This window comes from Siniperca chuatsi, linkage group LG12 (assembly GCF_020085105.1).
Source record: "Siniperca chuatsi isolate FFG_IHB_CAS linkage group LG12, ASM2008510v1, whole genome shotgun sequence".
NCBI lineage: Eukaryota > Metazoa > Chordata > Actinopteri > Centrarchiformes > Sinipercidae > Siniperca > Siniperca chuatsi.
This window is the reverse complement of record NC_058053.1, coordinates 25,184,537-25,197,516: the sequence shown is the minus strand read 5'-3', so window position 1 is coordinate 25,197,516 and position 12,980 is coordinate 25,184,537. Positions and strand designations below refer to the sequence as shown.

Genomic DNA, 12,980 nt, shown 5'->3' with positions numbered 1-12,980 from the left:
GTGTTGTCCAGGAGCTGCTGTGACGTGGGTCATGTGACCAATGACAGCAACCAGCATCAGTTACTGTACTAGCTAAGCTGCTTGTATTATAAAATCAGTGTGGAAGACAAGACAACTCTCTTCACTTAAAAGTTGAAAATGTGTTAAAACAGCCTTCTGTTTCTATGTTATTTTATTTCCATTTAGGTTTTACATACAAAGCACTGATTATTACTGTTACTACTCAAATCTAATCAAGGTAAACTGGGACTAAACAAAGACTGGCAGCTTCCTCTCAAAAATGTGACGTTGAATTACACCCCATGTGAACACTTGTTCGGATTTTTGAAAGCAAAGCAAAGGGTAATAATTCCTTTAGGACATAAGGTTTTATTTCTATGTAACTGTAGCAGAAGTCTCTGCATTTTCTTTTGCCTGTGGCCCAGTGAAGCTTCCAACAAACTGTTCAAAATTTGATTTATAACCAATTGGTGTGACACAGCCATATAGTATTATCAAATTACTACACTGTGTTTCTATGTTGGAGAGCATTGAGGATATTATTAAAAGAAAACTTCTCACCACAGGAGGAGATTCCACTGGCAGGACCTCTGCTGCCACAGCTTTTCCTTTGTCATCATCAGCAGCTCCTCCTGCTGCTCCTCCCGCTCCTCCTCCTCCTGCAGGAGTCTTACCATCCTTCCCTCCGCCTTTCCCTGCTTTAGCATCCTTCACAGGTTTGACCATTCTATTGAGTTTGGACTCCGAACCCGTCCCTCCTGCTAGGATCTCCACTGCCAGCTCCATGTAGACCCGACCTCTGCCACCAGCAAGAATTGGACATTTTGTTGTTGGTTAATTATTAATGTATCCATTTTTTCTCATAATAAAAATAGCTGAATAACTATCATCCTTTAACATTAACCTGTAGGACACGCCCTCTCCGATGCCCTCATTAAGCTCCACTGTATCATCACCTATTGAAAAGTTTCGGGCAGAGCCATACAGGTTAATCCAAGCGGGACCAAATGTTGGTAAAAACCCTGGAGAAAGAGAGAAAGAGAGAATAAGATGAGAGAGAATGTGTCGGACACAAAACAAAGGTCATCATGAAACAAACCAACAATTCCCCTAATGATTCTTCCCACCTGGATTATGATTCCTGTCTTTCCTCAGTTCTTCCTCTGTCCCCTCCACATATTTCTCTTTCCTTAAACTCTTCCTCCTCTTCCTCTTCCTTCTCACCTCACCTTCCCTTCCGTTATTACTTTATCTCTGCTCCCATCCCTCCCTTCATCTCTCCTTACCTCTGTCCCCATCCTGTTCATTGGAGATGCGTTTCAAGTCAAAGTAATGGGTTCCTATGGCAACGTCACTCATGCTTCCCTCATCCCAGACCTATGACGGGAGAGAGGCCAGAATCCTGTGACATTTATACTTGTGTTAAGTATAATGTAACTGTACATTTAAATAGAATTTATTTTTAAGTGTTAATTGTGGTGAAATTTGCAGAAAGTCAGTACTTCCCCTCCGACATAATAACGTTCAGACCTGGATCTTCATTCTCTGACACAGCGGGGGAAACATCTCTGTGAAGACGATCTGCTCATTCCACACTGGGTCTGCTGTGGACTTCTGAGTGGAGGTACGACCCTGAGAGGCAAGGTAAGGAGATTAGAAGATGATTTAGATGTACATAAAACAACTAAAAATAAAAATAAAACACTAAATTACAAATGAGTTCAAACCAAACATGACAGACTGAAAGTAATCATTCTATGTGGAACCATTCAATCCTTTCAAGAGGCAGCACAAGCAGACCTAGCAGTTAGACGGTTTTGGAGCTAATATTTGAAAATCATCTATATCAGTATTATTTACTCAACCAATAACTTTACATGTTTATATACAGTGCATCTTCCACCAATTTTAATAACTGACATGTCTGCAACCATGTTTAGGTCAAAAATGGGATTTCTACAAATGCATCTGAATTTTGGCAAATTAATTTCCAGTACTTAAATTCGAACTTTCTTCATATTCACAGCTTTTTAAACCTGTTCCTTAAAATATAATTTTGAGTAAATAAATACACCTCTGTAATTGAAATCTTGTACAACTTTGAGCCTTTTTACCCTTTCTTTTACCAAAAACATGCGCGTAAGAATTGGACAAATGTTCAGAAACCTGTACAATAGCTGCTGTAATCTTCAGAGCAGCGTCCTGATGAGCATATATTAAAATGTCATCTGCTAGTAGTTGATATTCAACCCACCACGTTTTTGAAGAAGCTGGCCACTACATATGGGTCTATGAGTGCTGTGTTGTCCCCTATGAAGGCCTTGGTGACATTGGCCATGATGCTGGAGTTGTTCCGTGGAAGGCCTTCAGCTCGATACACCTTCACACAGAAACGAGCCCAGGGTCGCTCAGAGGGAAAACCTTCTGGTATCAGCAGGTTCCTGAGGAAAAGTACATCACAGCGGCACAAAAATATTTCAACTCAGCTCAAACCTATTCATAAAGCCTTTTTAACAACCTGGTTTACCAGCAACATCTTGAGAGAAAACAAATTACAGCAAGACTACAAGTCTAACGTCCAGCTAATAATTCCAAGAGGCTGCAATAGTCATTACATCAAATTATAAGATATCTCATGTGCAAACTTGTTATGCTGATCTGACTGTGGCACAAGATGAAAGCTCAAAGTGTCCACAATGGAGAGAGTTCATCCTCTGGGCAGCATGAATGTTCCCAGTAAATTCATGTCATCTGCCCACAGGATTTAAAAATGTACTATATGCAAGTGGAAATGTTGGCCTAATATTGGGGCAAGAGGTCACAGGGTCACCAAAATAATTAGGATCCATCCTCTAGAGACCACAAAAAAAGTAAGTAATTCCAAAAGGCAGAGGGTCGATTGGTCAAATGTTATCTAAAAAAAAATAGCGTGAAAGTGATGACCTTGGCTATAAATTGAAATTTGGGAGGAGAAGGCATTAATAGGATATGCTATTGGAACAAGTTATAAAGATTGATAAAAGTGCACCATCCTCTCAGGATTATTTAATATTAAATAATATTACATTTTCTACATTCCTATTGTATCTTATTATATACATCTCTTCAAATTTCAGCCAGATATATTTGGAGATTTTTAGATTCTTACAATTTTAGGTTTTTACAATTTAAAATAACAGTGGGACATTTTAAACTGACAGTGTAACCCCCTTTCAGGGTTTAAGAGATGAAAGCATACAGTTCCCGAGGTGCTGATGACGTTGTATGTCAGATTCTACCTCAAAACTCTTATCACGTCATGCCTCTCCTATATCGTTCCTGTAACCTTTCCCAGAAGACCAAACTGGTCAGATAAAGCAGGAATATTGCAAAACAACATTTAGAAAAAAAGAAGGGTATCATACTTGTTTATCTGCTCCTCAGTATCACTCGCTTTTGGTCCTGGCTGCATGGCATCTCCTTTCGCTGAGACGCTGATGTCACACTTGACATAACCTTTGACCCCAGTGCTAATGTCAGCAGGATTGGTCAGCATTGCCCACTTATTGATGAACTGGTGACCTGAGCGAGCAAGAAAGAGTCAGAAGAGTGAACTCCAGGTGGAAATGTGAATGAAATGAGTAGCGCTGCCTGCTCCCCCTCCACTCAAAAACATGTTTTTCTTCCTGTTCCTACAGTTGGATGTTTGAGCTTCACTGTGCTTCAGCATGTGGCTGTTTTCACATTCATCTGCTGAAAGTGGAAAGTTTCTCTGTGCTCATTGAAAATCTGGTTTTAAAGGGTGGGCCTACGAGCATGATATGTGACATCACAAATTGTTCGGTAGCCAATCCAGTGTGAGGTAGAAACTTGAAGAGCCCAGTGCACATGCTCTGAGAATTGTGAAGTAGGAGACATCTTGTGTTGAGCAGGAAAACTTTAGAAATTAACAAAATTAGCATATTCATAGATTCTGGAATTTTTAATGAACTAGAAGGAGTAGATGCCTTTTTGATGATTTTATTGTGGAAATTATACTTTTTTTTTGTGGAAAAAACACATCATACACACTGTATTGTTCCAAGCACTCTATTTGTATATATATCTGGATGGGATCTTTAATAATTATCCTCAATGTGCCGTTACGCAAGGCATTTCCCCAAACTGCTCTAGTAGACGTGATCAGTGGCAACCAGTAGATGTCCCAGTGGCTTTTGCAAAACACTTTTTGACAGGAAAAAGGATAAATCAAAACAAAGAGGTGAAACTTTGTTGAAACTTTCAAGCACCTTAAAGCAGGCGTTAGCTTCACTTTGAAAGCACGAGGTGAGCTACCTGGCTGTTTGTAGACTGTCCACACATCCAGCTTAAATGACCCAACACAGAAACTCCTCAGCATTTTAGAGTGCATCACCTAGAGAGAGAAAGATACACAAAGACACAGAACACAAGCTTGAAACTGGCAACCCAAAGCTACGAGACCATGGAAGAAAACAAAAAACAATTATGGCCAAAGTAAGACAGATTAAAAGAAAGTTTTGATTTTATATTCAAAGAGGACCTTGTGTTTTACTTTCATCTTCCAATTTATAGAATATGACGGTAGATGACACATTCGGACATATTAAATAAACATTACGTATTTCACTTACAGACCACGACTGAAAAGAAAACTGAAAAGATTTCTAACTTAGTATAATCTTGTAGGCTTTCTGAATTAATCATTTACAATGTAAGACATGAAACCTAAAACCCATCTTTCAAATGCTTGTTTGCAGTATTTTACTCACCGTCAGCTTGATGACTTTGTCGAAGAACACCTCTTTGTGGGCAAAGAAGTCAAACACGAAATACTGACAGAAAGAAAAGAGGTGGAGAATAATGGACAATGAAGCACAAGGACTAGGACTAAGAATAACTACAATTAGACTGAGACACAGATGATTCAAAAGGGGTCTTTCAGATAAGTAAAATCACTGGGTTTTTTCAGGTTGTCCTAATTTATTCTTACCTCATTGTAAAAGGGAGCATTGGTTCCTTCTTTGACTGAAGTCTGTTTCTTCTCATCACCGATCTCAATCACCACACTGGGGTCGATGTTTTCTCCCACCAACTGCCTGGCCTCTGTGATGTTAATGGCAATCTATGACACAGACAAAAACTTACATACCACTGCACAGATGAGAAGGACTTTATTCCCAATTAGGCTTAAAAAAGACTTCATGTATGACTGACATAGGTCTGATACTGCAAAGCACATCCTTTATTTTGTATTGTTATTATTATATTCTGCATATTTTCCTTGATATAAAATGGTCAGTTGTGTTGTATTCCTGTTTTTTCTTATTATTTATATATTTTCTCTTTTGGTGACAGCTGTTACTACTCCACATTCCCTTGAGAATTGCTTAAATTTAATCTTACATTTGACGTAATATGTAACCCAAATATAGTCCATAGCTGTGTGTTCTGTATATTGTTACCTGGAAGTTCTGTGGTTTCCCTTCACTGTCCTGGATACGAGTTTTCAGTTTGGACCTGTGGAAGTGTTACTGTACAAGTCAGTTTCTCAATCTGATTATTAATAGAGACATACAGAAACATATGCCTGTAACAGTTACTCATGATCAGTATAAAGTAAACTGTAAATGCATAGTGCTTTGGGAAGACTTCTAACTACTATCAGTTTTGCCCCTTAAATACACTCAGTATCTGCTACCAAATACTTTAAACAGCTGTTACTGTATGTAGTGTCAGCAGTGGAACATAACTAATTACATTTACTCAAGTACTGTACTTAAGTGCAATTTTGAGGTACTTGTACTTTACTTGAATAATTCCATTTTATGCTACTTTATACTTCTACTAAACCACATCTCGGAGGGAAATGTGTGCATATTTCACACCTCTTATTGTTTGGTATTATTCTGGTTCTGACTCCAGAGCTTCCTGGTTGATCCTCAGTGTTTTCTCCCTCCAGCAGGGGAGACACTTCCGAAGGCACCTCCACCTCACTGTCTGCATGCGCACACACACACACACACACACACACACACACACACACACACACACACACACACACACACATTATTGACAGATTGACTTTATTTTGCACAACTTCATGTAGCTAAGAGAAATAAAGTCAATAAAACCTGATATAAATGATCTCAAATACCTGTCTAACTACACTAACTGTGAGCTTCCTATTAGTGGAAAAGGTCATTGATTACATGATTACAAATCTTGGCAAACAATGTGAGCTCTTGGTTGTCAGCCATCTTTCAAGCTAACTAGCACTAGCAGCAGTGACATAACACAAACGGGTGGATTTTGGTGTCTGAAAATAAAGTTCTGTTTGAACAACAAGTGTTCTGGTTGTGGTACAAGTGGCTCTGAAATTACTTATATAATATATATAATAGTCAATAATATGCAGATGTTCATCTCAGATTGAGTCCATACTGATTAATCCCACTCCACATCCTGTTGGATGCAGAAACATTTCAAAGCACAGTAGAAAATGGCCATCTTAATTTCAGAGGACCTTTATTAGCACACTAGATAAACAGGGACAGTTACATCCTGTGATGAATGATGTTGTGTGTTGTCCTTGAAAACCTAAATTACCCCTAACTACTATACAGTATTAAACATGTGACTGTTTGACAAGGGTTAGTCTCACCCACAGTGATATGACAAGAATAATTACTCTATTGTACACTGTAAATACAACCAAGATTGTGAGAGTGTGTCTGTGTGTGTGTGTGTTTGTTTTCCAGGCCTTACCCACAGCTCCCTTGTTTGCCAGGACCAGGTCTGTGTTGACTTTCTTCTTCTTCTTCCCTTTCAGGCCAAACATCAACTTGGCCTTTCTGCTCACAGAAGAGGAAGACTCTCAATCAGTCAAATTTTACTGTCAGCCTTAACTGCTACAAATTACCTTCATATGTTACTACAGTGCACTGAAATGAAACAATGAGTATGATGTTAAAGTCCTGATTTAGCTGTGAATGTGTTTGAGGATTTACACATCCATATTGGGTGAATGATGTAGGATACATAGCCCTTTTATACATCATCCCCCAGTTCTGGGACAATGAGTTGTTTTGGCCAAACAGTGAAATGCTCTTGACTTGACCTGGAGTCAAACGTAGCATGATTATTAGATTATTGATTATTAGTGGCTGAAGGCTAGACTAACAGCAAAAAGCCCCTAAAACAAGTAAGAGGTGAAGATGGCTGCAGTACAGGCCTTACAGTTCTTCACCAGGGAAGATACCAAGTGTCTGCTAGTGGGTCAGAGTCTTCAGACAGTTATTGACTTACGGCAGATATTTAGTAGGATGACAATAATTTACAAATTGAACACACACATGATGTTGTGGGTGACACCGCACTACCTACCCCGTAGCTAACACAAAGCTAATATAGCTCAGTAGTGCTAGTGCTGAAGTTTTGCAATCTTGAGCTAATTTAACTCATCACATGACTAGGTATGGGACAAAAATTTCATGTCACAATTATCCTGGCCAAAATAATTGTGATACATGATATAATCCCGATAATCATCAAAATATGCTTAAAACTCGCAAAATGGCACTAAAACACATTTTACCTTACATTTTCTTAAAAAACACATTTTTATTGCATCACAAATAGGGCACACATCTTTTTAGTGAAAATAAAACTTAATCTTAAATAAGGTAAGGTCCCCCTGCATTAATAAATAAATGGCAACATTATGTGAGTCTGTTCTTCCTTACATGATAATTTCTGTATTTTTTTAAATCACTCTGACATAACAAATGCAGGAATTATCGTTTAACAAAAATAAACTGTCCTACTATCTGTAGCAAAAAAGCCTTAACAACACTGGCACTTTACAACAGTACTGCTAGCCTTGTGACCTAGAGAGTGAGATGTGCCAAACCTTGGCAATTCAAAATAAATCAGGAAATCAATATAGGACTGTATGTTAGCGAGCTAGACAGCTTTTTTCAAGTCGCTTGTGAGGATATTCACGATTATCAAGATTCACGATTATCCCGATAATGGAAATTCACCACGATCAACTTATCTTGAGTGTTTTTTATCCCGATCTGCGATAAAATCATATATTGTCCCATCCTTACATGTGACATCATGTGAATCTATATTCTTTCCCTCTCACTTACACTCTTTATATCACTTTGCAATAAAATCAGCAATAATTATAATACAGCAGTAATAATTTCCTTTTGCAGATCAATGGAATCTCACTGCTGTCAGACAATGTGCCCATCATGTTGATGCTAGTCCTTCAAACACTGTATCACTTTGGTCATTTAGTTTTTCTGAGTTTAATGCGATGTGTCGTAAGAAACCATGCTGAATTATGTAACTCGCTTCGCTAGATAACTAATTCTGAAAACTGATTCTGTTACTATGAATGGTTGCATCTTGAGTTCAGTTTTCCTCAAAAATGCATTCAACATTTCGTAAAAAAATCCCTACAATATTTCCTTTATTTGAAGAACATGAATATTTGAAGAATTTTCTTTATGACATTAATCTGAAAGCAAATTTTTTTCACACAGTGTTAATCTTCCTCCACCGTAAGTTTCCAAAACTGGAAAATTATATACTTAACTGAAATCTTAAGCGTAAAAACTAAGAATATTTATATTACTGACAATAGATCTTAGAGGGATTGCCAAATCTAACCCAGAAGTCATTTAGAACAATCAGTCAGATGCAACAAAATATTCAAAAACAAAAATGCTTTAAATTGAAACTGCTCACCGCCGCTGGGTTGCAGGACTCTCTGAGAGATCCATTCTGCTGAGGTCCAGAGAAATGTTCTTTTTCTACTAACAGGCACCAGGAGGGTTCAGGACCGTCAACAAAAAACTAACTTCCACCACAACAACTCACATCCAGTTGCTGTTCTGCCCTCTGAGTGATTAAGGATGTCAGAGGATTTGTTACCTTCTCATCTCTACCTTCTCATCTCTCTGCTTAGGCAGAGACATTGTCCCTCTCTTGGACAAAGAGTAATAAAGCATGCTATCATCACCGGTTTTCAGGATTAATGGCTCTGGCTCAACATAATTTGCTCCCTCTTTACAGCCCTTCCTTCACTAGAAGTCCTTATGCATTTGACATAACTGTAGTGTAAACAAAGATTTATCAAAACATCCTTCAACTCGTCCTCACGCAAAAGCCTGCCCACTTTCCACACCTGCCTCCTCATGTCCAAATAAATAAACTTTAAGCGTAGCCTTAAATATCTCTGCGCTTGTGGATTAAACCTGACTGTCCAGCTCAGCTCCTTCCTCCTCGTTCTAAAGAATAAATATTTTGATCCTATCTCTCCATGTTTAACTTGCTGTGGTTCCAGCAGCTCACAGTGTAGTGTTTTAGATAAAAGGACCTGCCCCTCCTCGCTCCATTTAAGAGCTATTCACACGTCTTAAAAAGTACTGTACATTACTGGTTTCTAACGCTGCCTTCACGGCCAGAATGTACTCATGAGAGGATTTCAAATCAGCAGTGTTTTCTCCTGTAGTTCATCTTTTATAGGTCAGAGCGATGATGGAAACATCTGAAAATATACTGCTCCCTTAACAAGAAAACTTAACATGAAGCATTACAGGGAGAAGAATACGATTGAAGTTGAAGATGTTTGGCATGGTTAGCCGAACAAAATAGAGTCAACTAATGCTTATATTCTTATTTTATTTTTCTGTGTGGCACTGCATGGATCAATATTAACACACAGGAGGCAGCACTTGTTAAAGGATAAGTTTGGCGATATTCTATATTTTAGTTATTGTCAAAAAATCCCATGACAAGACTAAAACCAACAATGTGTTAGTCTCTCAAAACTTTCCGGCTTCCACTTCCTGTCTTTGGCACTCAGCTCCAAGCCCACTGGTTCCTAGTGAAGACATAAATCTTTAAAACAGTTACAATTGAATTGTTAGATTTGATCTTTTTTATGGAATTTGTTGATAGAAAAATATAGAACACCACCATACTCACCAGACTAGGGGAAATAATCTTGTTTGCTTACCCAATGTCAAATTAAATTCATATAGATTTCATGTAACTCTTGGTAAGACAGCAAACAAGCATTTTTCCCCAAAAAGTGTTTAAAATGTCTGAAATAAAAGATTTTAAGTGTTAATTTTAGCTCAACTTCTTTTAGGCTTCACACTGACTTACATTGGGATCAAGAGTTGTAAACATGAAGTCCCATGAAGTTATTCATTAGACAGGTTTGTTTATTGTGTTATCATGAGTCATCAGAGCTGCATGGTGGTGTGGAGGAAAATTCATTTGAAATACAGAGCATGACTACTGAAAGCTAAGTCATGCTGCACTGTGCTTCAAGGCTTTATTAGTCTTCTCTGGTGGTCATAAAAAGTATGCAAATATGAAAACATGCTGTAGATGACCACTAGTTGGGACTGCAACTGGACTGTATCCATCATAAACAACAACTTGGAGGAATGCATCCTGCCCCAGAACATGATGGAAAAATCTGCTGTCATGATCAACAGACAAATACTTTCACAAGGGAAAGGAAAACATCCATGTCCCAGTCATATTGTGGTGAAGGACATATTGTCTACTTGTCATTTTGTAGTCTAGAATAATGCCCATATTCAGCTGTTTCTTCTTGAACATTATGAGCTCTTTATCATCCCAGAGTAGAATGACAACTGCTCCAACTTATACAACAAAACAGGTTGTTTGTACCATTTGAGCATTTTCGCAGGCTGCTGTCTGCACAGACTGAGTTCAGGCACAGTACTGCTGTTAGGACACCAGCTGTTTGACTGCACTCAGAGTCTAACACACAATAACTGCAATTGCGTGTGTAAAACGAAAGGAAAAGACTAGAAGCCTAAAAAGACAGCTTGTGGTTACGCCAGTTGTGGTTACGCCCAAAAAATAATTTGGCGTTACGTAGCCTGTGTAGAATATTGATTAAAATCAGTCAGACATCTGTGCGACGGACAACGATGAAAGACATGGCTGAAACACCACGTGTAGACAAGCCTTTACACTGTATAGGTGTAAACATACATCATTCTGCACAGTGAATCTCAAACATCCAAGAAAAGTAATAAAAAGTTTTTTGAGTGGAGGGGAACTCTAAGTATTAGTCCAATTTATCAGTGCTGTCATTTTTCAGGTGAGGTGCTGGGTCAGTGCAGGAATGTCCCGGTGAAACAACTAAGTACAACTCAGGAAGTCCAGTTTGAGTAATACATCTACGAGTTTTGTGGCTCATCAGATGCTAACACACTGCACTGCTGTTCGTTGATGATTTTACATCTCTGGAAAGTTACCCCATTTACAAAACAAAGAATTCTACCATGAATGTGCGCTTGCATGTATTTGATTGCATTGCCGGATGATGTTGCATTTGGTTGCAGCTAAAGTAGAGACAGGTTAAATAGTTTTGCCGGATAATCCTGCATCTTTTTTTCCAGAGCCTCTGATGTGCCAATGCAGTGGTCTCTGAAAGGAATGAGGAAGACACTTTGCTATTGTTTATCTGAACACAGCCTCACAGGTCTGTGTGGTGCTGATACATATGACAACAGGTCACTAAAACTGTCAGTCCATGTCTTTATGTTTCCAGCAGTGTGAAACTAAAACCTACAATCTCTGAACCTTTGAAGTAGTCTGAATCCTTTGTTGCTTTAGTCTGGATTAAGGAAACTAAACTACATGTGTGAACAGAGGCTTCAGTTCAGGCACAGTAAAAGACATCAGCCTGTTGACTCAACACCAAACATCACTGCTGTAATCACAGGACAGAGCTGGTCTCCTACCTTGGTTTGGGATCCATTACTGCAGTCAGAAGTCGGTGTCACTCATCAGCTGGACACGCACCGCTGCATCCTGTCTGCATGTGTTGGCTCAAATAGAGTCAGAGTTAGACGCTGAGGTAAAGTAACAGCCTGACTGAGTGACTAGTGTTGGAACTGTTTGTTCAGAGGAAGAAGTTGTAAAGCAGAGGGAACATGTGGCTGATGCATGTGGCTCCTTATTGATTTTTCCTTGGTTACCACCTGGAAAGTTCAAGAGCCAGAGAGTCTCCAAAAATAAAAAAATCTCTTAATTTTTTCTATTTATTTTAATTGCTTTATTATTATTTTTTATTATTTTGACTGATTTGATATCTTCTTTTATTATATTATATTACACTATTTATAGAAGTAGCACTGGTAGCAGCTGTAGCAGTAATAGTATGGTATTAGTAGTAGTTGCCGTAATAGAAGAAGCAGTATTAGTAGTAATCCGAATACTGTTGGTAGTAGCAGTAGTATTGATTGTATTATCATTAGTAGCATTGTTATTATTTCTTATTATTTCCTGTTAAATTATCCAGTGATTCAGTGGTTAGATAACATGCTGCTACCTCCTGAAGTCGATATTAACAATGACAATAATATTCATCAGTTGTCATCTGTCTACCTTAGATCACATGAGGGACATCAAGATACAAACAGAAGCAGAGCTGATTACCTAATAAGTGTGCGCGTGTGCGTGTGTGTGTGTGTGCGTGTGTGGACTGGTAATCATGTGACCAGGATGTATGAAACTCCGAGAGTTAACAAATCCACCCCTGGTAAACAGAGCAGTCACACCCTGTCAGTCAGAGAGGATCCAGCAGACACACTCACCCTCTCATCACATCAGCTGTCTGGTCGCTGTCTATACATCAGCTGCACCACATTCACATTACAAATATCTGAACTTCATTTCATACTAAATGCTAATATATGTGCGTTTAAGTTGTATTGAATCGTAAATCACCAAGAATTAACTGTGATTGTGGTAAACAAAAACAAAAAAATCACACGACTTAAAGTATAAATTGAACTGTAATTTTCATGTAATTTTGAGGGTTTTATACTGATATTTACCTATGATTATTACAAAAACATAAAATTAATATTGCTTTGACATTGTTACCATATTACCCTATTACTAACCCCTCT

At 38.4% G+C, this 12,980-nt stretch overlaps 1 protein-coding gene across 2 annotated transcripts in view; it reads right to left on the bottom strand.

The window, feature by feature from the left end:
• The window catches only part of fer1l6 (fer-1 like family member 6), a 30,603-nt gene extending 21,290 nt beyond the window's left edge, over positions 1–9,313 (bottom strand). For both annotated transcript variants that reach the window (XM_044216354.1, XM_044216355.1), the window contains exons 1-13: positions 8,761–9,313; positions 6,766–6,851; positions 5,886–5,997; positions 5,463–5,517; positions 4,991–5,122; positions 4,770–4,832; positions 4,315–4,393; positions 3,405–3,561; positions 2,255–2,441; positions 1,531–1,632; positions 1,287–1,377; positions 905–1,022; positions 562–799 (exon numbers count right to left, since the gene is read on the bottom strand). In XM_044216354.1, coding sequence (XP_044072289.1) covers positions 562–799; positions 905–1,022; positions 1,287–1,377; positions 1,531–1,632; positions 2,255–2,441; positions 3,405–3,561; positions 4,315–4,393; positions 4,770–4,832; positions 4,991–5,122; positions 5,463–5,517; positions 5,886–5,997; positions 6,766–6,851; positions 8,761–8,795 — 1,455 coding nt within the window. In that variant the 5' untranslated portion in view covers positions 8,796–9,313. The remainder of the gene's footprint in view (positions 1–561; positions 800–904; positions 1,023–1,286; positions 1,378–1,530; positions 1,633–2,254; positions 2,442–3,404; positions 3,562–4,314; positions 4,394–4,769; positions 4,833–4,990; positions 5,123–5,462; positions 5,518–5,885; positions 5,998–6,765; positions 6,852–8,760) is intronic.
• Positions 9,314–12,980: the final 3,667 nt, after the last annotated feature.